This window comes from Stigmatopora argus, chromosome 3 (genome assembly GCF_051989625.1).
Source record: "Stigmatopora argus isolate UIUO_Sarg chromosome 3, RoL_Sarg_1.0, whole genome shotgun sequence".
NCBI classification, from domain to species: domain Eukaryota; kingdom Metazoa; phylum Chordata; class Actinopteri; order Syngnathiformes; family Syngnathidae; genus Stigmatopora; species Stigmatopora argus.
This window is the reverse complement of record NC_135389.1, coordinates 19258788-19284668: the sequence shown is the minus strand read 5'-3', so window position 1 is coordinate 19284668 and position 25881 is coordinate 19258788. Positions and strand designations below refer to the sequence as shown.

The window sequence follows — 25881 nt, the reverse complement described above, 5'->3', positions numbered from 1 at the left end:
ACACGCATACAAAATTGGACTTGCGAACATTTTTGGACTTAAACGCAATTTGCAGACATGTTCGTATGTACCGTTGTTCGTAAGTAGGGGAGCGTCAGTATATAGTAAGGCTTTTTTCTTTAAAAAATCGACATAGTATAGTAAGGCTAAGAAAGTCGGAGAATAAATCTGACTTCTGATTCTTCTCCTAGTTATTGCTGTGGTCCAGTGGCAAAAATATTGGTTCAGAACTTGAGGTGGGAATCAGGAGTGAGTTCAATTCCACTCTTTGCAATTCACAAATTGTTTATTGAGGTAATGAAAAGGATAGATATAACTTCCAATCACATCATTTCAGAAGTCACTGTGGTCCAGTTGCAAAGACAAACGGTCAGAACTTCTGGTGGACTCAAGTTCAAATCAGGAGTGAGTTCAATTCCACTCTTTGCAATTCACAAATTGTTTATTGAGGTAATGAAAAGGATAAATATAACTTCCAATCACATCATTTCAGAAGTCACTGTGGTCCAGTGGCAAAGACAATGGGTCAGAACTTCAGGTGGACTCAAGTTCAAATCAGGAATGAGTTCAATTCCATTCTTTGCAATTCTCAAATTGTTTCTTTAAGTAATGAAAAGGATAAATATAACTTCCAATTATGTAAAGGCGGGCCGCCTCGTGGTGCAGTGGGTAAGTCACCTGCCTGCGACGTGGGTGTCGAGGGTTCACGTCCCGGTGTCGCCAGTCAACGACTGTATGGTGTCGGCAGTCGGCCGAAGGCCGACTGTCGAACACCACCAGGAACCCCCCCCCTCCCAACTGTCTTCCGGTCAGCCGAAGGCTGACCGGAAATATTGTTTTGCTGAAAAAAATGACTAAGTCTTTATTTGAATGAAAAAAGGATTACCCATTTACTGAACTACTAGTGTAGTGATTAGTCAAACGAGAGCGGGATTCGAACCCCATTTCCCACATGGCAGTCAAATCCACTAACTTGAGGTCTGTCTGACCCATTGTCTTTGCCACTGGACCATAGTGACTTCTGAAATGAGATGATTGGAAGTTATATTTATCATTTTCATCACCTCAATAAACAATTTGAGATTTGCAAAGAGTGGACTTGAACTCACTCCAGATTTGAACTTGTGCCCAACTTCAATTTCAACCCATTGTTCTTGCCACTGGACCACAGTGTCTTCTGAAATGATTTGATTGGAAGTTATATTTATCCTTTTCATCACCTCAGTAAAGAATTTGAGAATTGCAAAGAGTGGAATCAAACTCACTTCTGATTTGAACTTGAGTCCACCTGAAGTTCTGACCCATTGTCTTTGCCACTGCACCACAGTTAAGTTGGAAGTTGTATTTATCCTTTTCATTACCTCAATAAACAATTTGAGAATTACAACGAGTGGAATTGAACTCACTCCTGATTCCCGCCTCATGTTCTGACCCAATGATTTTGCCAGTGGACCACAGCAACAACTAGAAGGTGAAGAATCAGAAGTCAGATTTATTCTCCGACTCTCTTAGCCTTACTTGCTATGTCATTTTTTAAAGAAAAAAAGCCTTACTATACTACGTCGTTTTTTAAGAAAAGAAGCCTTACTATACAATATCGTTTTTTATGAAAAAAAAAGGCTTCCTCTACTATGTCGTTTTTCAAGAAAAAAAGCCATGCTATACTATGTCGTTTTTTAGGAAAAAAAGCCTTACTATACTATGTCGTTTTTTAAAGGAAAAAAGCCATACTATACTATGTCGTTTTTTAGGGGGGAAAGCCATACTACACTATGTCGTTTTTTAGGGAAAAAGCCTTCCTCTACTATGTCGTTTTTCAAGAAAAAAAAGCCATGCTATACTATGTCGTTTTTTAGGGGGGAAAAGCCATACTATACTATGTCGTTTTTTAAGAAAAAAAGCCTTACTATACTATGTCGTTTTTTAAGAAAAAAAGCCATACTATACTATGTCGTTTTTCAAGAAAAAAAAGCCATGCTATACTATGTCGTTTTTTTAGGGGAAAAAAGCCATACTATACTATGTCGTTTTTTTAGGAAAAAAAGCCTTACTATACATGGTCTTTTTTAAACAAAAAAGCCTTACTATACATGGTCATTTTTTAAGAAAAAAGCCTTACTATACATGGTCTTTTTTGTAAATAAAAAGCCTTACTATACTATGTCGTTTTTTAAGAAAAAAAGCCTTACTATACATGGTCTTTTTTAAACAAAAAAGCCTTACTATACATGGTCATTTTTTTAAGAAAAAAGCCTTACTATACATGGTCTTTTTTGTAAATAAAAAGCCTTACTATACTATGTCGTTTTTAAAGACAAAAAAGCCTTACTATACTGTGTCGTTTTTAAAGAAAATAAGCCTTACTATACTATGTCATCTTTAAAGAAAAAAGCCTATACTATGTCGTTTTTTACGAAAAAAAGCCTTACTATACTATGTCGTCTTTTAAGAAAAACGCTTTACTGTACAATGTACAGTAAAGCGTTTTTCTTAAAAGACGACATAGTATAGTAAGGCTTTTTTCTTTAAAAAACAACATAGTATAGTAAGGCTTTCTTCCCTTTAAAAAACGACATAGTATAGTAAGGCTTTTTTCTTTTTAAAAACGACATAGTATAGTAAGGCTTTTTTCTTAAAAAAACAACATAGTATAGTAAGGCATTTTTCCCTTAAAAAACGACATAGTATAGTAAGGCTTTTTTTCCCTAAAAAAACGACAGTATAGTAAGGCTTTTTTCTTTAAAAAACGACATAGTATAGTAAGGCTTTTTTCTTTAAAAAACAACATAGTATAGTAAGGCTTTTTTCTTTAAAAAAACAACATATTATAGTAAGGCTTTTTTCTTTAAAAAAAACGACATAGTATAGTAAGGCTTTTTCCCCTTAAAAACGACATAGTATAGTAAGGCTTTTTTTCCTTTAAAAACGACATATTATAGTAAGGCTTTTTTCTTTAAAAAAACAACATAGTATAGTAAGGCTTTTTTTTCTTTAAAAACGACATAGTTTAGTAAGGCTTTTTTCTTAAAAAAACGACATAGTATAGTAAGGCTTTTTCCCTTTAAAAAATGACATAGTATAGTAAGGCTTTTTTTTAAAACAACATATTATAGTAAGCATTTTTTCTTTAAAAAAAAACATAGTATAGTAAGGCTTTTTTCTTTTTAAAAAACGACATAGTATAGTAAGGCTTTTTTCTTTTTAAAAAACGACATAGTATAGTAAGGCTTTTTTTTCTTTAAAAACGACATAGTATAGTAAGGCTTTTTTTTTCTTTAAAAACGACATAGTATAGTAAGGCTTTTTTCTTAAAAAAACGACATAGTATAGTAAGGCTTTTTTCTTTAAAAAACAACATAGTATAGTAAGGCTTTTTTCTTTAAAAAACAACATATTATAGTAAGGCTTTTTTCTTTAAAAAAAACAACATAGTATAGTAAGGCTTTTTTCTTAAAAAAAAACAACATAGTATAGTAAGGCTTTTTTTCTTTAAAAAACGACATAGTATAGCAAGGCTTTTTTTCCTAAAAAACGACATAGTATAGCAAGGCTTTTTTTTCTTTAAAAAACGACATAGTATAGTATGAAAAGACAATATATAATAAGGCATTTTTTGAATATATACATTTGAAAGTTTTCCTAATTGAATTTACTTGGGCTAATGGAGCAGCCCTGTAGGGACTATCTCTATCTAGTGCTGAATCTGTGAAGTGCAAAAAATGTAGGTTGAACCCAAGCCTCTTGTGCAAGCAATATTCCAAAAACTAACGGTCGTTTGGACACTACCTGTTTTACACTAAAATGATCAACTTTGAACTCATTCTCTTGTGTGGGTTTTGTTTTGTCTCACCTTGGTGGTGGGTTCCAGTTTCAATGCCCTTTTGAGGAGCTCCATGGCCTCTTTGTATTGGCTCAAGTCTGAAAGGATCTGAAAAAAAAAATTCAAGTTCAGGTGTATACCACGAAAGCAGCAAAATCCTGACTGAGTGGGTCATTTGGAAAACATGGACTCGACCCTTTCCCGATCCACAAAGTCAGCGCGAGCTCACCTTTCCCGCCCGATAGAGAGACTTGACGTTGTTTGGATCGAGGGCCAGGACGTCGCGGCTGGCGTGCAGCGCCTCGTTGTACTTGTCCAGTTTGAGCTGAGCCGTGGCCAGGTTGTTCAAGCACTTCACCCTGTAGTCGCGCACTTCCCGCTCTTCCTGCTCGCCGCCGTCACCTGAGAATTCACGATTAAAGTGAAAGCGGCCGGGCGCCGCTAAGGAGCTCTTGTTAGCGAGCCTAGCAGCGCAACGGTTAATACGGCGCCATTCATGAGAGAATACGAGTGTGAATCGTTTATGGCGGTTGATAGGTTCCAAGGCCTTCCGCCATGTAATGGTGTCTATTTAATAATACCGTATTTTCACGACTATATGGTGCATCGTATTTTTAGCCGCAGTGTCAATAACGAGTGCTATTTCTATATTTTAAACACACAAAGGACGCACCGTTTTTTTTTACGCATATATATTATATATTATATATGGATGCATATCGAACCGCAATAGCGCTGGCTACCGGAAGCAGCCCCAGACTCTATTTTCGGTTTCCGGTGCGCAGTGACTGCTGGGATATATAGTTCTTGCACGCTACACCCACACGCTAAAAACACGTTTTTAAAAAGGCAATGGAAGCAAAACTGAGTTGGGTTGTACTTTATTTAGCCATTTTACAACTTACTCACGTCATCATCACCTACAAATCCATCAAAGTCCTCATTTTCTGTGTCCGAATTAAACAATTGTCCAAATGAGTCATCGAAAACGCTGAGTTTTATACGTTGGTCCAGGCGGCCACAATCCATTCGCAAATAGTAGCTAGCTAGTAGCTAGCGTAACTATTCCGGGGCTGTCTTCCATGCTTCACAAGGCTGTGTTGATGCCGATCGCCAGGCCACAATCCATTTGCAAATAGTAGCTAGCTACTAGCTAGCGTAACTAGCCCGGCGCTGCCTGCCACCCTTCGTCAAGCTGTGTTGATGTCGATATCCAGGCCACAATCCATTGGGTGTATTGCCAAAAGAACTACATATCCCAGCAGTCACTGCGCAGTACTTTTTCTACGAGAAAATAGTTGAGTCGGGGGCTGCTTGTCGTAGTTGTGAGAGCTGTAGAGGATGTGTACCCTATCGACTGATTTATTTGATTTTATCGTGATAACAATTTTAGTATTGGTCCATATATAAAGCGCACTGGATTATAAGGCGCCCTGTCTATTTTGGAGAACATTTAAGACTTTTATGTGCGCCTTATAGTCGTGAAAATACGGTATTTGGTCTTTTCAAAAGCTCTTTGTACTATCATTTAACTCCCAGAGGTAGAGCCTGCCCCCTAGTGGCCAGTGAAATACTCTTACAACTGTGACTTGCCTTTTTTACAACGCACGTGTCTGCTTTTTTTATGTTTGTGATGCGTGTTCCTTCTTGGTATCTTCTCATTTTTGTTAACGATGTGATCTTGATGCCACGGATCGAAAACTCCTGAGTGAGTTCGCCCGTCGTCTCCCCGCACATCATTAGCCAATTACGATGCAGTTCAAGCGGGGGTCGACGGCGCCGTGTTCCTGGGAGCCCACGCGGGCCTCCCTAGCGACCATTAGTGGCATTAAGAATAATATAGCAGTCGATTATGCAGAAACAATTAGGCACAGTTAGCACAGTAATACTCGCTTTTGATTGTTGTGGCTGGCAAATATGATATTGGGATTAATAATGTGGCTGGTTGGCAGAATCCATTTAACCTGGGGTTGTGCTATTCGGGGATTTTTATTCATCGGTTCATTGTCTTTCTTAAAATACGGTGGCTTGGCGTGTGAATGGAATTGTACCTGAATTTCCACGAGGGCTTTCGCAAGTGGTCAGCACGTCCAGAGCCAGGCAGTAGGCCCGGGCGGCCATGCTGTATTCTTCTCTCTGGAAATGGAAGTTCCCTCGCTCTCGCTTCTGGTTTCCAATGCGGATGCGATCCGAAACGGGCAAATTCAGCGGATCGGCTTTGTCCGCGATGTCCAACAGCTGCAACTGGTAGAGCAGGGGAGCCCAGGCGGGGATGTCAGGCTCTCTGGAAAAAACAAAACACACGAGCATCCCGATCAATATTGCGACAGAAGGGCAAGTGTTTAACCAATGAGCTAAATGCCCCCCCCCCCTTGGTCACGATGGCTTATAAAAAAAAATCAATGAGTGAGTTTGTCTGGATCAATAGATGCACTAAGCTAGTTAACTTCCTGAAGACACGCTTGCTTGGGGCTGATGCTGGACCGTTAATCCAACTTCTTATTGGCTAATTGTTATAAAAGCAACGTTGCACGCACACACACACACACCTAACCGGTCCAACCTGCTTGTTTAGAACCAAAAGACAATTGTTGCGCTTTTAAAAAAATCTCTTTTGAAAAATGGGGGTTTAACAAATAAAAGATGGAGTTTACAAACTTAGAGAAGGTGAATCACTCATCTATTAGGATCCGACAGCCCTTTCTAGCCACCATAAAAAATGTCAACTCTCTACGTTGCACGGTTTGGACAAAGATAGCGAGAGAATCTTAACATACACACACTCACACACCCATAAATCACGCTTTATTAGGATTATTGGATTGGATTGGATAACTTTGTTCATCCCGTATTCGGGAAATTTTGTTGTCACAGTAGCAAGAGGGTGAGGATGCAGAAATAGGAAAGGCATTTTAGACATAAATAGATAGGTAATAAGTAGGTTAATAAATAAACACATGAATAAATATATATATAAATAAGCGTGCTCTGAAGTATATATATACATATACACATATACATATATATATATATATATACATATAAATGTTCTTTTTGATAGATTTTAGGGTGTTGTTGTTGTCATGTTGATGTAAGCCATTAAATTCAATAGAATGATCCAAGTAGGCAGCAAAAAGTAATCAAAAGATATATATAATTACACTTCTGAAACCAGCCATCTATAAGGATATTTTCATCATTTGTTGCGGGCCAATAAAAACTGGGCTCAAGGCCAAAATTGGCCCACGAGCCACAGTTTGGACGTCAGTTCGTGCCGGCTTTGAACCGCGATTCTTTCCCACATGTACGAATGTCTTTTTACAGAAATAACAAGTCAAGATTGCGTATGGGCGTGGCCAAATGAATGAATTGTTCTTTTAGCATTATGCAATGGCAATGGAATGTGCATCAGACTAAGATTAGAAATGTTTGTGTGTTTGTCTTTAAAGGCGAGTCCTAAAAAACATTTTCAAATATCTGTGTTTAAAGGGTGTGGTAGGAATTGTTTTTATTCAATTATTAATTACAAAAGCTTTCATCGTTATCATTGATTGAAAAAGGCAAAACACGTGCAGGTGTGTTGCAAACTGTAAAATTGGAGAAAATAGGATTCATTAATGACATTAAATATACTAGAAAATATTTTGGATTCTTTCTTTAAAAAAAACAATAACAAAACACTCATTTATCTGCAGCAAATGATCTAGAAAGCATTCATGTGTATTCATTTTAATTTGATGAAATTTGTTTTTATAAAAATATTTAAGTAATATTTTTACTAATATAATAGTATTTTATTCTTAAAAAAATATAGAAATATTTTTTTTTTAAACTAGAGGGTAGAGTGGGCATTTCCTTTAAGTATGAAACAAGTTATATTGAAATGTTAAAATGTAAATAAATAAAAATATGCAGATGTTGCTCAATTTAAAGAAATAAATGCTGTTGTTTGTTATCTCTCTTGTTTTTCTCCGCTCTTATCATTTCGTTACGCAATATGGTGAAAGCTCGGCTATGATGTCATGCCGCTGGGATAGGCTCCGGCACCCCCAGAACCCATGTCAAAATAAGTGGAGCGGAAAATGAATGAATTTTTATATATTTCTCTATTGAAATCTCTTACAGCCTAGCATTGGTCAAACTAGCTTTAGGTGGTGTTTTTGCTAACCAGTTAGCCAAACTATTAGCAAAACTTTAGCATTTCCAGTAGCACGCTGATTAATTCAGTTGAGACACCTTCAAAAATGTCAATTTGATAACTTTTACGGGCAAAAAAGGTAGCAACAATAATCCCAACATCTGTCTTTTTAAAGCAAAAAGTAAAATGATAAGCTAAAACTCTATTTCCACGTCTCCATTTTTACAGACTGGCCTCAAAGACACCGAATTACACACCAGTATCCCCTTGTAATCTTTGACGTTTTTCTCCCCGTTGTGTTTATGGTAAGCGGGCTGGCGACAACCTTAGGCAGACGTCCTCGCTAAGATTTACGAGGGTGCTCTGTCTGACTCAACGCCGCGGACCCCCTGCCGCTCTGGCTGAAAGGGAAAAAGACCCTCGGAGGAAATTGGTGCTCACTCTGACGTCAGGCGCTCCACTCCAAAGGCCAGAGATGCTGGTTTCTATGGTTACCACCTGGATGCCACACGAATATGCACTCATAAATGTGTCCAGAGAAGCTTGAGGGATTAAAGGAAGGACGGTCATACATTTTGGACGGCCATTTGTTAAAAATAAATCCAATGTTTCCATTCATGACGTTAAAGAGCTTTTATTAGTTGATAAAGCGGAAAGCGGAAGTTGGAATCAAAATTGTTAATGCTATTTTTTGGACATCTAGCGTCGCCAATGGGGTATTTCAGTCCCCCCCCCCCCCAAAAAGGCCGGCCTTGTTCCTCTCATTCAACGGGATGTTGACGCACGAATGCGCCAAGGCGTGTGCGCCTGGCGTCTGTTTTGACTCGGGTCGGCGTGCGGCAGCGCTACATCCGCGTAAAGGAGCTTAGCCGTAATCCCGCCCGGCCTGGGTGAGACGTCACAGCTGTTTTTCCTCGCACGCTGCCACACTGACCAATTTTCCGGAAAAACAACCTCCCGTCGGAGGAGTCCGACAAAAAAAAAAATAGGCGCTTCCTCGCCGTGTGCTTCCCTCTTCTATTTGTTTGCGTTTGCTCCCGCGGCAGGGGAAGGAAGTCCCCACGCTTCCGCTTCTGAAAAGTCTCCGTATAATCTGCGTCAGATTTCCTGATCCTGTTAAATTGAATCCGATCTGGGCCCGAGGCTACTCGCCTAGCAAATTGACCTTTGGCGAAAGCTACCCGCCGCCGCTTAGGTACTGTTGCTACTCCGTCAAGCTTGGTGACTCCGAGAGTCCAATCGAGGGCGGTACGGTAATGTGGTGCCATGTAGCAACAGTGTGGTTTTTATGGAGTCGATTTCATATTATTTGGACTTTCAAAACCCTTTCTGTGGTATTAACTCCTGAAAGGTAGACACTGCCCTCTAAAGGCCAGTGAAATAATCTCCAATTGTGGCTTTCTATAGTGTTTTTTAAGTTAAAAAAAACTTAATGTTTCATTAACAAGTGCCTATTTTGTCTATTGTGCTCCATTTTATTGTTACTTTAATAACTAATGGTTTTTTTTGGTTTCTTATAAATATAAATAAAAAAACACCCCTGAAAAAAGCAAATTGACGATGATTTAATAAAGCTATAGTACATATTAATGAACACACGTATAAATATGTACGATTATAACAGAAGGCTAATTTCCATATTTCGTCACTTGTGCAGGTTGAAGTTAAATTATGTTCATTAATAGGTATATATATGTACTCCCCTTATTTATTTTTTATTTATGTATTCATTTTTTAATTAGTTTATGTTTTTTAAAAAAATTTTTTTTAATATATTTATATATTTATTCATTTATTTATATATATTTATTTATGTAATATTTCTTTATTTATATATATTTATTTATGTAATTTTTTTTTATTTATATATTTATTTATTTATGTCTAAAATGTCTTTTGCTGTGTCTGTATTCTCGCCCTCTTGCTACTGTGACAATGAAATTTCCCGAATACGGAATGAATAAAGTGATCTAATCTAATCTAATCTATTAAGTAAATCAAATTAAATCAAAATGATGAGACATACACACACACACAGAAGTAACTTATTCATACGTACAGTGCGACTTAGAATATGTTTTTTTCCGCTTTGTGCATTTCCTGACTAGTTTAGCTCGTTCTTATTCAGAGTGCAAGATATGTACATATAATTTCTTCAGGCATTAGAGTGATCTTTGTTTTTTGGGGTGGTTTTCGGCAACCCCTGAACTTGTTGAACACGGGAAAAATATATACGTTAAAGACACTATGCTACATGCTACTTACTCTACACTCATCGAGGCTCCTTAAAAGTATGACATTAACCGTGCCAAAATATCAAAGTATGTCGTTTGCAAAGCGCGTGCGTGGTGGCAACATTTAGTATTTGAGACAGCAAATGACTTCATATAGCAGAGAGAAATAAATGTCAGAAAAAGATATTGATCAAATGAATTTCCATTTGACTCAGCGCAAGCATTCACGCGGTGTCGGGCCAGATAACTCCCGTGGAGAAAATGTCACCATCATCTGATTAGCGTCGCCTTGCAAATTGACCACAGAGAAAAGCAACAGAGGCCAAAGCGTGCGGTGTCACCGGTGACGTCACGTTGACGTCTGTGCGTCTGCGTGCGTCGACGTGCGTGCGTCCCTGCAATGTCCTCTCGCAAAAAAATAACTTGAACAAAACATCCATTTGTAGGCGTGTAGCGTGCGTGCTTCGCCACTGTTTTGTTGTGACGTCCTTGTGAATGAGGGACCATCTGGAACATATTTCAAAATGACATCTTGCACACCACTAAATCGGCACCAGTTCAAAATGAACTACGAGCGCCCGGACACGACTGGATAATCATGTAATTTATCAGCCCTGAGACAAATAAATTTTTAAAAATCAGAGAGATGTACCCAATCAGATTACATGATCGGAAATCAGGCCCGATTTCGTCGTTTTCAGAAGATTGGGGTTTTTAAGGTGTATTAATAAAGCCGGAAGGATTTTTTTAAGTACAGTGGTACCTCGACCTACGATCAGCTCTACCTACGACATGCTCGTGGTACGAGGAAAATTTCGATCGGATAATTCGCCCTAGATCCGATCAAAATTTCGTGATGCGACCAAGCCAGGTGGCCATGACATGAGAGGCTGTTTATCATTGTAGCGCACTGTCTTTTTTGCCGCATCTCTTTCGTGTATAACAGATATCTACGAGCACTGAACGATTTATTCAGACGAGTTTCGACCAGGAAACGCACAATGTGCATGCGCGGGCAAAAAGAGGGCTTTCTGGGTAATGAAGTATACTCGTGCACACAACACTGATAGGCAATGGCACCCTTTCTCAGAATAAAACTTCATTACCCACAATCAATACGTGGGTAAGCTGTTATTCCTTCCTTAGACTGTTAGCTTCCGCGATCGCTCATTCAAGACTACTTCTCGTTGGCAAGTGGTCGTGCGTTATCCGATTGTGAGGACATTTGTGTGCATCATTTTCGGAATATTTTGAAGGGAATACAACAGCAAACAGCCCATCGATAGCGAACGTGAGGGTGGAGGCGTGGCAAACCGCTAACCCGGAAAACGAAGGTAACAAAAGATTAATACAAAATTAGAATTCAGTTTTGTGTAAAGTTACATTAAAGGTATGTTTGAGTGTGTCTGTATATATTAATCCAAGTTCATTTAAATTTGTTTGTTCGGTTACGAGTACGTTGCCATGGATAAAGTCCCCCGAAACCCCGCCCCCGCCTGCCTCTATGTCCATCTGTGTATCCTCCGCAAAATGCGTCTAATTCTAGTTCTATTAATCACATTTTATTACTATTAAACCACTAGTTATGTGTTACTTTGTTAATAAATGGCGAATGAGAAGAAATAAAACATTTTTTCCAATCCAATATCCTGTTTTTGGTGTTTTTTCAGAGGGTTGGAACGAATTAATTTGTTTTTAGTTCATTTCAATGGGAAACGTCCGCTCAAGTTACGAAAAGCTCAACATACGATCTCAGTCCTGGAACGCATTAAGCTCGTATGTCGAGGTACCACTGTAGTACAAAGGGGAAAATAAATAATCAAGGTGTACAAGGATATTAAAAATAAGTGTTTTCGTAATATATTTTTAAACATTGTAAGTTCGTAAGACAGCCCAAAAACGCTTTGAATGCTCATCTGTCAGTGCGACTGATTGAGCTAGGTGTCCAATCTATTTGGACTGGGAGAGCCACCATCCACAAATAATAGATGAGAAGCAATTTTAGTATCACAACAATATTTTTTTTTTTTAAAGAAGCTTGTACGAGTGTTTCAGTTTAAGTATAAAGCCCAGAACAATTGTGGACGTCCAGTCTTTTGAAAGTTCATAAAATTCTGACTTTTCCCGCAATGTGTGCGCGTTTGCGTGTGATTTCCCAAACGAGCGATGACGTAGTCGTGACGTCTCGAGAGGATGACTCACGCTCAAACATTTCGAGTGAGAGCGTTTCCCGTCCTCGGAGGCAGCACCTGGTCACCTCGCACACGTAGCCGCTACACTTTCCTGCACTTACGACAACATTATCGACTACAGCAACACACAACGTGACACCTGAAGTACTCAAAAGTGCAGTTCCGGAAAGGATGATCATTTGCCACGCATAAAATCATAACCACAATGTAATTGTTGTGCTCTGAAAACGACAGTATAGTCAGTCAATACGTTTGTGGAGTTTTGAGGGGGATTTTTTTTTTCAGTGTCACAGACCTCAAGGTTCTTTTACTTGTCTAAATCACCACCAAAGATCATCATGACTTTGAGCTACACTAGTTCATGACAGGAACTAGCAAAATATAATGTAGACATGGGACAATTCATTTTATTTACAATGACTCTTATTGCCATTGATTTTTACAAATATGTTGCATACACTGTACTTTCTGACTATAAGTCACATCAGCCAAAGAATACACAATGAAGAGGGGGAATAAAACATATATATATATATATATATATATATATATATATATATATATATATATATATATATATATATATATATATATATATATAAGTTGCACTGAAGTAAAAATCTCATTTTTTGGAAGGACACATTTTCATCTTAACAGAAAACCAAGAACAACCATACATTAAAGTGACAATAGTAAAATGAAGAACTACAGGCTAAATAGGCGTCTGTTAACATAACAGCTTTTCATATATAACAACAACTACTACTACTATTACTACTACTGCTACTACAACCACTACTACTACTATTACTACTACTGCTACTACAACCACTACTACTACTACCACTACTACTATTACTACTAATACTACAACTACAACTACTACTACTACAACTACTACTATGACCATTACTACCACCACTACTACCATTACTACCACCACCACTACTACTACTACTACTACTACTACCACTTCTACTACCGCTACTACCACTGCTGCGACTACTATCACTACTACTACTACTACCACTTCTACTACCGCTACTACCACTGCTGCGACTACTACTACTACTGCTGCGACTACTACTACTACTACAAATACTACTACTACAAATACTACTACTACCACTACTACCACTACTCCTCCTCCTACCACTTCTACCGCTACTACCACTGCTGTGACTACTATCCCTACTACCACTACTACTACTCCTACCACTTCTACCGCTACTACCACTGCTGTGACTACTATCACTACTACTACTACCACTACTACTAAGACTACTACCACCACTACTACTACCACCACTACTACTACTACCACCACTACTACTACTACTACCACCACTACTACTCTACTACTACCACCACCACTACTACTACTACCACCACTACTTTTACTACTACTACCACTTCTACTACCGCTACTACCACTACTACTACTACCACTTCTACTACCGCTACTACCACTACTACTACTACCACTTCTACTACCGCTACTACCACTGCTGCGACTACTACCACTACTACTACGACTACTACCACTACTACTACTACTACTACCACCAATACTACTACCACCACTACTACTACTGCTACTACCACCACTCCCACTGCAGCCACTACTACTACTACTACTACTACTACTAGTACTTCTACACTCTCGGCGGGTTGTCCCTCCAGAGCAAATCCACTTTTGCCATTTCCCCTGTTCTTTCTATTTACACAAAGTAAGATAGAGGACAAACTTGCGACGCGTTGGCTAAAAATGATTTTTTCCCTCAAGCATGTTATAGTGCGTAACATCCACTATCTGCTCCATCTGCTCCTGTTTTTCTGTAGTTACAAATGAGGAAGGACGCACGACGGCTCAGGGGTTGCCCGGCAACTCCCCGTCGCTCATCACTTGTTGGCGGTTAGTCACTCGTACGTCGTCGCATGTCCATTGTGACATTCTAACGTGGCACTTTGGAGGTAGCACGCTGCCATTTTTGTCCTCCAGATAGTTCCAATGGATCAAAATGCCGGCCAATATTTAAATCCAAAGCTAACGCGGGGCAAAGAAGTTGCGACAAGTTGAGCGTCAATGCGGGTCATTCATCAGATGTAAAATGAGGGTTTGCTTGCCGTCACTTTTGCCTTCCATCACAAGACTTTCATCAGCTCTATTAGTTTAACCTAATGAACGAATAAATCATGCATTGATCTTATGACGAATTATCACACGACGACAAAACTCGTCGGATCGGTGTTCGTATTACCACGAGACCTATCGTTAACTTAATAACGCGTGAAAAGTCAAGCAGAGTCCAAAGCAGCTCCAAAATTAAAATGCTCTATCTTCGCATTCATGAGTAACATTTGGACTGAAAATAAATTCTTACCACTTACTTGACAAAACTAAGCACTAATCGACTTTCCAAAATAAGCTAATGCAAACAGAAACGCACTGTGGTCGCACTCCACAAAGCCGGCTCGGCCCGCTGGTGGGTGGACTGCTCCAAAAATAAGTTATTCAAATAAATTTGACGCTTGCACTAAATACCCCACGCTTGTGAAATGGAGAAGTGGCTAGAAGTGAAGGCCGTCCTGTTTTACAGGCCAGCCAAAGTCGATGGTGGAGATAAGCAAGCCCGCCGTGGGGTGAGGAGAAAGGTAAACAAGCGCAGAGATTAGGCCAGGTGGAAAACCAGCCAAAATACAGCCGTCCCCATTCCACCAAACTTATTTTTAACTTAATGGGACGCTTGTAAGAACCTTCGAGGCCTTCGTGGAAATTTGACTGGATGACAAACGGGAGAATTTAACATTTTATGGGGCTAGATGTCAATCTGCTTTGACTGGAAGCAATGGAATCACCGTAAAAATCCCACTTTTTACAAACAGAGAATCTCGTCAAACAGCCAAAATAAATCATGCATTCCGATTGAGCGAGAAAAATGATTTTTGTAACGGTTTGCCTCGGAATAGTTGAAACCGATGACACTTTTTGGGCAATTCTGGCACGCGGCGTAGGACGCAATGGAAAATCGTCGTTGAGACTCGTTGTGTTTATCGTGCGACGAGTTGACATACGAAATTGAAAGTGGGTTAGATCCTGAAGAACATGATTCCAGGACACTTTACGATCAAAGTTCCGATTAGAGGCAAAATCATGGCAATCGGTTATCAACTGAAAATGTTAAACCAGGGATTTTCTTTACTGGCGCACTATTGGGTAAAGCCCTGATGTTGCAGTTCTCATGTCATTATTAACAGCTTTTCATTGGTCATCATCTTTCACCGCTTAGTCAGACAACAACAACAACAACAAACTACAGGCTTATATCGGTTTTGGTCTCGGAGCAACTTCCCACACAACACGTATGAAAAATGATCCAATTTCTGGGAAAAAACAAGTTTTTGGCTAACAGCCAAATGTATGCCAATGTTTCAATTGATTTTCCAAAAAAAAGACTACAAGTTTTGCCTAAGTGAAATCCAATCGCTAAAGTAAAGATGTTCTACCTTTTTGGTTTAGCGCCCCCCCCCCCCCCCCCCCCCAACCCCTACAAATGGGCGTGTCCAAGAGGCCGCGGAAAGGTGATTGCGCTTGCCAACATCTTTAGGAGTGTCAACAATGATTTGCTTGGAGCACATTTCAAAGTGGTTTTACCTGACACTTGAGAAAGTCTATTTATTCTGGCAAAACGTGGGTTATTTCAGCTCAAATGCATCCTGCGAACGGAGGCCCGCTTCGAAAATCTAAAGTGATCATGCGCTGAATCTGGCATTTAAATGATAATAATAAAAATGAAAATTATGTAAGGGAGCGAAACGTCACAAAGAAGATGGTAGCATTTAAAGATGTACAAAAAAATGAAGTTTAGATACGATAGCGTCATAAAAAAGACTATTTGACGGAATTTTACTTTGAATGCTCGATTGCGGGCGATATGATAGTCGACGAAGGTACACGGTCGATTGGTCGCCGGTCTTTTGGTCACCCGGAAGGTTATTGATAATTACAATTTAAATCGTTGCTCAAATTCCCTAAATACAAACTGCGAATGACTATTTAGTCATACTTAATGGTCTAGTAATTATTAGGCTAAAGAAAAGCTCAAAATTTCCCGGACTTTTATTGTTTTTTGTTGGAGAACTTGTTAAGACCCTGACGGACGTAGCTTCTTAAAGGGACAACGCATGTACATACAAACTCTTATACACTCACACGTGGGCTCAGTGAAACTGCTAATGGCCATTGTTGTCTTTTATTGATGCGTAGACCGTGTTGTTTTACCTTGTTTTGTCACCGGTCTTTTGGTCGTCTGTCTTTTGGTCGCCGGTCTTTTGGTCGCCCGTTGTCGCGGTCAGGGTGACCAAAAGACCGCGACCAAAAGACCGGCGACCAAAAGACGGCGACCAAAAGACCGGCGACCAACCGACCATACACGGTCGACGAACGTAAAGTTGTTTGGGGGTGTACGTTATTGCTTAAACCTTGAAACGGGTTCTAATCGCAGGGGATTTAACAGATGGCCTATTTTCATTGGCTGCATCTGACAAAATTTACATTCGAGTGACAGTACGGCCACTTTCAGACACATTTCCAAACATTTGCAAATGATGAACAATCGTTGACTACGACCCGCAGAAGAAGCTTAAGTTCAGCTTACATTTTGTTGCATTTTTTTAGATTTAAAAATAGAGGGCGCTAGTCCCTTTATTCGCTCATAGGGTCAAAACATGGCAAGACATTGAAATCCAAACTGGGTAGAATTTCAGTATTTAGTTCCAAATTAATAACATAATTGATTCAGATCCAGTGTTTAAGAATTAAAGTGTAAGCTAACCTGGCAGTAAAAAGTGTGAACACCCCCCTGAATCGCATGCGGTGATGGCATTTTGCCAAAAATGTCTTGTTTAAACAAGCAATGTGGCACGATTGCTTCATCGGGACGAGGCAAACCACGATTTATCTTGAAATGATTTTGTAAAGAAACTGAAACACTAGCACGGTCTTACAAATAAATACAGTAATTTAACATTTGATCTCAAGCTAAACAAAAGGCGTCCACGACAAATGACTTTAGTCTTGACATATCTCTAAACAAAGAATAGTGCCACCTCCCTTTTGTGAATACTACGCGGGCCATCCATCATGCTAGTAAACGTCTGACAGGGCTTTTATAAACATCTGCATTGTTCTGCAGCGATCAACCTAACTAAATCACCCTTGGGGTCATAGAAAGGAGGTCCTTGCTTTTCTTCATTCATTTACTGAGTCTTCACATATTACGGACTACAGAAATGCTCATATTTCGAACCCATGCTTTGTTACATCACCGTCTATTTTAGACTATATTTTGTCAAAGTGGGGGCCCGGGGGCCAAATCTGGCCCGCCGCATCATTTTGTGTGGCCCGGGAAAGTAAATCATGAGTGCCGACTTTCTATTTTAGGATCAAATTAAAATGAAGAGTATAGATTTATATTACATTTCCTGATTTTCCCCCTTTTAAATAAATAATTGTAATTTCTTAATCCATTTTTTCAGTTTTTAGTTCAAAAATCATTTTGTAAAATCTAAAAATATGTTTTAAAAAAAGATAAAATAAACATTGTTTTAAATCTATTAAAAAAATAAATATTCAGGGCTTTTAATCCAGTTCTTTTAATCCATTTATTTAAAAAAATCTAAATATTATATCTAAAATGGTCCGGCCCACGTGAAATCAAGTTGACGTTAAAGCGGCCCGCGAACCAACCCGAGTCTGACACCCTTGATCAAAAGTATTTTTTTTAAATGTAGACCTATATAAATCGTGTGCGGTCGTTTGGTCGCCGGTCTTTTGGTCGCCGTCTTTTGGTCGCCCGGACCCAAACAACTGGCGACCAAAAGACCGGCGACCAAAAGACCGGCGACAAAACAAGGTAAAACAACACGGTCTACGCATCAATAAAAGCCAACAATGGCCCTGAGCAGTTTCACTGAGCCGACGTGTGAGTGTAGAAGAGTTTGTATGTATACATGCGTTGTCCCTTTAAGAAGCTACGTCAGTTCAGTCAGGGTCTTAACAAGTTCTCCAACAAAAAACAATTAAAGTCTGGCAAATTTGGAGCTTTTCTTTAGCCTAATAATTACTAGGGCATTAAGTATGACTAAATAATCATTCGCAGTTTGTATTTAGGGAATTTGAGCAACAATTTAAATGGTAATTATCAATAACCTTCCGGGCGACCAAACGACCGAGTACCATATATGTAGATACGTATCACATTTTGGCTCTTGTTGATATTTTGTATGAATGACTTCATTCTTTTTCCGTACCGCCTATCCTCACAGTGGTCGCGGGGGGTGTCGGAGCCCATCTCAGCCAATCGGGAAACAGCGAACGGACAACCATTCATCATCCACACTCGTAGTTAAGGACAATTTCGAACGTCCAACCGGTCGAGCATGTGTGTTTTGGGGATGTGGGAGTAAAACGGAGTACCCGAGGAAAACCCACGCAGGCCCAGGGCCCGCACAGGAAGCTCGGAACCCAACGCGGATTGAAGCCTGATCTCAGAACTGTAAAAAAGACGTAATCCACATCTGAGCTGACGGAGAAAAATTGAAACTGTTTACAAGTAAATGTCGAGCGGACCCTTGATAATCCACACAATCCACTGCCGATGACATTGTGATTAAATCGCCGACGTCGTCTGTCCACACGTTAATTAAACAATGACGCATCCCGGCGGTCTAATTAGCCGTGCCGTAGGACGTCGGGCCACACACACTCAGTTCTCGGAGTCAAAATCCAGCGACAACTCTGTTAGCGCCTCGTCGCTAAGCCTTTGTTTACGCCCGCTGACAGCTCGCCAATATGACACCGCTTGGGCGGCATTTCACATTGAACAGATATCATTTATTGGCACGCAGCTTGGACCGTAGGCTTGGCGTATGTCACGCAGATTTAACGGCGCCCCCTTCAACAGTGGCAGATTTTTTCGGACTAACAAATTCAAACTCAAACCTGTATTTGCCAAATTTACTGCACACATTGCTGCCAACTACTCCAGCCTGTGATACATATGGGACATTTTCTACCAATCAACAACGAGGAAAAAATATTTCATTGATCCTCAAAGTACGAAAGGAGTAGAGTAAAATCTCATTTTCTGAACCGCTTTATCCTCACTAGGGTCGTGGGAGGAGGGGGGGGGGTGCTGGACCCTGGATTGGTGGCCAGCCAATCACAGGGCACAAGGAGACAAACAACCACTCCGCCCACACACAAAAATCTCCAAACGGAATATGATGTCACATCCAGAATGAGCTGCAGATTACTGCTAGTATGCTATCCATAAGATTTCTATTTTCATGTTGGCTGTTTTGTCATTCTGCCAACATTCAGTAGCTATGGTGGTGCTAGGAAGCTAGAAATGGTCACCATTTCTGGTTGTGACATCACAACCAGAATTGTTGGGAAAAAAGGGCGTTGCCTGGTTTTGAGTTGAATAACTAGGAAATAGTGTCAAACAGACAGATTTGAGAGCTAATTTCGTCTTCATGGCATCTGAACTTAAAATGTTAAATCGTATGCAGTCGGAAATCCTTCCAAAAAAGTGCACTGGGAACAGTCCAGTCAGCTAGCTTGTTTAGCTCAATTGTCTGTATGTTGCGCTACCGCTAACTCATGTACTGTGAATTACTGTTCTTTTAAAATTTTGAGTTTTGCGCGTTAACTCGATTTTTCAGATTCACCTTCAAAACTTGCGAGTGAAACGGATTGACTTGAAATACCTAATCTTGCAAACATTTTTGGGTGTGTAGACTATATGGTACAGAGTTTCATTTTGATAGCTTTGGTAAGCTAGGTTATGACATCAGAGACATATCATAACACTAACCTCCAAATTTGGGTGGGATTGCCACAACATGTTTTGGGGTCCTTGATTATTTTTGAATTTCTTTGACTCTTTAAAGATAATAATTTAAACTGAATCCCACATCCATGTTTGAAATGGTCATCTACTCTATTTTTAAAAGGCCATCTGCCTTCTGGTTTCCATTTGACTCCAGAGCACACAATTCTAATCAGGCACAGGAAAACAATCATTAACTAAACTCGGCCAGCACAACTTTTACGAGTGTTAAAACACATGCAGCACATCGCAAAGACACGCATGCAACAAACAGTAGCTCGACGCACTTTAAAAAAAACAGCAGGGACTAAAGTACATCTGGACATAATGTTACCAGCAATTATCAGATGTGAAGTGTTGGGTAATGTTTACCCACAACATCGAGAGTGGATTTGATTTGGTGTGTACAGTATGTGACTTTGGAGTCCTAAATGGGCATGTGCCACTCAGGGGAGCACATTTACCCACATTTCCTGCTTTTATTTAGCGCTTACGACAGCAGTGTGGTGGGTTTCATTTAAAGGCACGTGCCACTGGGGGGCTATTAAGCTTGTGGGGGGGGGGGCGGACTCATTTTCGAACATAAATTGCAGATGGCGGAGTGTTTGAAAATGACCTAATTATGTTTACTTTGCCCTAATGCGTATGAGTTGATTCAAACACTGATGCAGGATTGGCGAGTTGGCTGTCACGGGAAAATGGAAGGCCACGTTGACAAAGAGAAGCAAGAAAAAAAAGAGACTTTATCTTTAAATTGATCACTATTATCCACTGAAATCATCATTTTTCTGCAAAGGTGAGGTTTACATAAAGAACGTTATATTTGCAAATGCATTTTTTTCCATCAGTCGGCTGTAAAAAAAACTGTAGGATAATTTTAATTGTTTTGTTGAATGCAAAGTTATATGAAATATAGGAAATTATTTGCTGAGATCCATATACAGTGGATTTTTTGCCACTTTAAATCTTTCTTTCTTCTGCCTCAAATCCATTGTTTGATGAAATATTTTGCAACTTATGATTAATTCTAAGAAATCTGTCCAAGAATGACAAAAAGGTTAAAGTCTTAAGGACATTTTCAGTAAATTATCATTTAAAAAAACACAGCATGATTGTCCACTACTCACAAAAAGTTTGGGATGTTGGATTAAAATTTTAAGACGAGATAGGTAATAATTCATAACTACCATATTTACATATATGGCTTCTCTGTTTGCGTCTTTCTTTCACCTATTTTTTTGTTCACGGATTTCCAATGTATCCCGAGCTATAAACTGATATTGACTGAAAAATTTGCTAATTCCCGAGTTAATATTTCCTCAAATCTGGGCAGGTGTCTCGGCCTAATTTGTGGAGGTTATCTAAAGCAAACAGGGCATTTTAAACAAATATTTCCAAGGGTGTCACACCAACCTTGGCCCATGTTTATACTGGCCCTTTAATGGTGTTAAGGTTATAAAGCCGAGCCATTGGTCGTAATGTGAGTCGAGTCCTCCCACAGGTTGGGAGGTTACAAACATAGGCCGCCTCTCTCAATGGGACTCGGCGGAAGCCATCTGCTGCTGTTTATGCTTCATTAACCCCACTGCCCTGGAAAAAAACAGGACCCCCGCCCCAACCCAACCCACCCTCCCCCTCAACCTCAACCTAGAGCAACAGGTAGAACAGGGCCCGAGCCTAACTCGTCCCGCTTTGGCTGTCTGTGAATAAAAACACGAGTGCGCCATCCCGACTCCGCCGTGTTTACCATAAACAGGGTCTTACCTGCCCACCAGCCCGTATGCGTACTGGGAATCAGCCAGCAGTAATGTGATCTCGCCCTTGTGCATGGACAGGACGCACTCCTCCAGCGCCTACACACACAAACACACACATACAAACGGTAAATCAGTGTGTTGCCCGACAGCAGGCACATGTAGCTTGCCAATGATTTCCTGGAATCCCTCAAGTTGGCAAATGTACGCACTGGAGTAGAACAAATACAGCAGTGTCTTGACTTATGAGTTCAATTTGTAGCGTGAGCATGCTTTGTAAAGCAAGCGTGACTCAAACCAACTTTCCTTATCGGAATGAATGGAAAGTGCGTGAATTAAGGCTCGCTTAAAACAATAGATTTGGTTATAAAATGTTTTATTTCTTGGAGTAAGAAAAGCCTGATGGCCCACCAGGCTTTTAAAGGATGAAGCATTTCAGTGGGTTTTGTCACATGATAAAAACAACGAGTCTCGGCTGCAGTTTTCCATTGATACGCACGGCCTCTGCCAGAAACCTAACCGTTGCCATGGCTTTCAACAGTGTGCGGTCGATTGGTTGCCGGTCTTTTGGTCGCCTCGACCGTGACAACGGGCGACCAAAAGACCGGCGACCAAAAGACCGACGACCAAAAGACCGACGACCAAAAGACCGGCGACAAAACAAGGTAAAACAACATGGTCTATGCATAAATAAAAGCCAACAATGGCCATGAGCACTTTCACTGAGCCGACGTGTGAGTGTAGAAGAGTTTGTATGTACATGCGTTGTCCCTTTAAGAAGCTACGTCCGTCAGTCAGGGTCTTAACAAGTTCTCCAACAAAAAACAATAAAAGTCCGGGAGTTTGGGGCTTTTCTTTAGCCTAATAATTACTAGGGCATTAAGTATGACTAAATAGTCATTCGCAGTTTGTATTTAGGGAATTTGAGCAACGATTTAAATGGTAATTATCACTTACCTTCCGGGCGACAAAAAGACCGGCAACCAAAAGATCGGCGACCAAAAGACCAGCGACCAATCGACCGTGTACCGCTGTCAACTATGCAGAGGCAAAACGTTCTATAAACTATGGTTTCAAAAGTTAGGGATCTGTGCGAGTCTTAATAATTGATTTTTGAACACCCTCTGGGAAGATTCTATCGTTTAATTAGCGTGGAAATTTGTCGCAATATTGATTTTGGTGGGAACATTTCTTCATTACCTGGTTTACGTCTCGTTCCCCAATAACAAAGAGCGACTTGTGGTCCTTCTCCACCACAGTGCGGTCTTCCAGGACAGCCTGCATTTTCACAGTCACTTGCTGGCCCCAGATGGGTCGAGGGTCCGAGGGCCCGGCGGGCTTCTGCACCTTTTTCCTCAGCAGTTTGTCATCTTACCAACAGAAAACATCTCCGTCAGCGAATGCTCCCGTACTATTGACGGCACTAGACGTCCCATCCATTTTGACTGCGAGGGGCGAACGTTCATTCGTGACCGGACGTTTGGTCGCCCGGGTGAATATAATTTTGAGAGCTGGTTTCAACAGTAGATATTTAGATATTAAACTCTTTCTCTCTCTCATGAATATAATTTTGAAAGCTGCTTTCAACAGTAAACTCTCTGTCATGTTGTCAAACATCCAGCGACCAAGCGTCCGGCGACCAAACGTCCGGCGACCAAACGTCCAGCGACCAACCAAACGTCCGGCGACCAAACGTCCGGCGACCAAACGTCCGGCTACCAAACGTCCGGGCGACCAAACGTCCGGCGACCAAACGTCCGGGCGACCAAACCTCTGGCGACCAAAAGTCCGAGCGACCAAACGTCCGGCGACCAAACGTCCGGCGACCAAACGTCCGGCGACCAAACGTCCGGCGACCAAACGTCCGGGCGACCAAACCTCTGGCGACCAAAAGTCCGAGCGACCAAACGTCTGGCGACCAAACGTCCGGCGACCAAACGTCCGGCGACCAAACGTCCGGCGACCAAACGTCCGGCGACCAAACGTCCGGCGACCAAACTTCCGGCGACCAAACTTCCGGCGACCAAGCGTCCGGGCGACCAAGCGTCCGAGCGACCAAACGTCCGGGCGACCAAACGTCCGGCGACCAAATGTCCGGCGACCAAACGTCCAGGCGACTAAACGTCCGAGCGACCAAACGTCGGGCGACCAAACGTCGGGCGACCAAACGTCCGGGCGACCAAACGTCCGGCGACCAAATGTCCGGCGACCAAACGTCGGGCGACCAAACGTCCGGCGACCAAACGTCCGGCGACCAAACGTCCGGCGACCAAACTTCCGGCGACCAAACTTCCGGCGACCAAGCGTCCGGGCGACCAAGCGTCCGAGCGACCAAACGTCCGGGCGACCAAACGTCCGGCGACCAAATGTCCGGCGACCAAACGTCCAGGCGACTAAACGTCCGAGCGACCAAACGTCGGGCGACCAAACGTCCGGGCGACCAAACGTCCGGCGACCAAATGTCCGGCGACCAAACGTCGGGCGACCAGACGTCGGGCGACCAGACGTCGGGCGACCAGACGTCGGGCGACCAGACGTCGGGCGACCAAACGTCGGGTGACCAAACGTCCGGGTGACCAAACGTCCGGCGACCAAACGTCCGGCGACCAAACGTCCGAGTACCACGTTCATTGGCCCCTCCCAGTCAAAATGGATCGGACATCCGTCGCCCCCCCCCAGATTGATACCTGTTATGTACTCCCAATCTTCCTTCCCAAACAGCTTCTCAAAGGAGATGCCGGTCCACTCTTCCGAGGCAAATTCCGGAAAAAGACTCTCTGACGAACTGTCCTTTTCCAGCGGGTCGTCCTCCGAAGACGGTTCTTGGAATCGAACCATCTTCCAGCTATTGGTCTTCTTCAGTTCCCCGTGCCAGCCGCGCCGCGTCTCGGCTTCTTCTCGTTCCACGGCGCACCATCTTTTGCCCCGGCCGTTCTCCGGTGCCACGTCTCCTGCCGGGCTCTCGTCTCGATCCTTCTCGGGTTTATTGGGCTCCTCTTCCATCCCTACGGCTTCCCACGTTGGGTCCGCGTGCTCCTCGCGACGGGACGCCATTTCCATGTCTCGTTCACGGGGCGATGGACACCATCTGCTTGTCTACGGAATGAGATGATCCTATCGGTTGGTTATTCCGTGGCTGTTTCTACAACCTCCCAAAACATCGGAATAATCCCATCACGTAACATTAAAGAAAAATCACGCGACGTTCCATTAAATTCTAGAAGGCACATCCACAAATCTTGGCTTAATCTGTCAAAAAACAAAAAATCTCAATCCCAAATGTGCACCTTCCGTAGTTTAGGTGCACTTTGACCTCCCGGCTTGCGTCGGCTAAATCCTGCGGTTACGTGGCAAAGACAAGACCCCCCGCAAAAAAAATGATCATTGCAAAGAAATCACGCAGCACGGCAAAACACACTCGAGCGGCTAGCTAGCGCTGGCACTAATCTGCGGGATTAGAAGAGAAAAACCTAATCTGGCCTGTCTGTAATCTTCTTAATGACTTCACCGTTGCGCCCAATAATGTTTCCATGAATGCGATTGACCAATGAGATGTCAGGGAACAGAAACTAATTTCAGGATCTTCAACACGACTTTTTTGGGAAAAAAACCTATAAAAAACGAAGAGATTATAGATTACGGACGACGCGCTGGTGACGACCGGGCTCCTTTCATCATCTGGGTTTGAGTGAGAAGAAAACGTTCTGGGACTTTAAAGTGAAGTCATATTTGCGCCGGTTCAGGAAATGATCCAGCATTAGGCGTTAGCGTGAAAAAAAATTAAATAACAAAAGAGAGTTTGTTCAAAATGTCAGGCTCTGCACTCGTAACAGTACTCGCTTTCACAC

General features: G+C 41.5%; 1 protein-coding gene across 2 annotated transcripts in view; it reads right to left on the bottom strand.

Moving 5' to 3' along the window:
- Window positions 1–25495, bottom strand: part of fkbp16 (FKBP prolyl isomerase 16) — a 26696-nt gene extending 1201 nt beyond the window's left edge. For both annotated transcript variants that reach the window (XM_077595418.1, XM_077595417.1), the window contains exons 1-6: window positions 24721–25495; window positions 23234–23403; window positions 22044–22132; window positions 5872–6104; window positions 4050–4222; window positions 3851–3928 (exon numbers count right to left, since the gene is read on the bottom strand). In XM_077595418.1, the coding sequence (XP_077451544.1) occupies window positions 3851–3928; window positions 4050–4222; window positions 5872–6104; window positions 22044–22132; window positions 23234–23403; window positions 24721–25093 (1116 nt within the window). In that variant the 5' untranslated portion in view covers window positions 25094–25495. The remainder of the gene's footprint in view (window positions 1–3850; window positions 3929–4049; window positions 4223–5871; window positions 6105–22043; window positions 22133–23233; window positions 23404–24720) is intronic.
- Window positions 25496–25881: the final 386 nt, after the last annotated feature.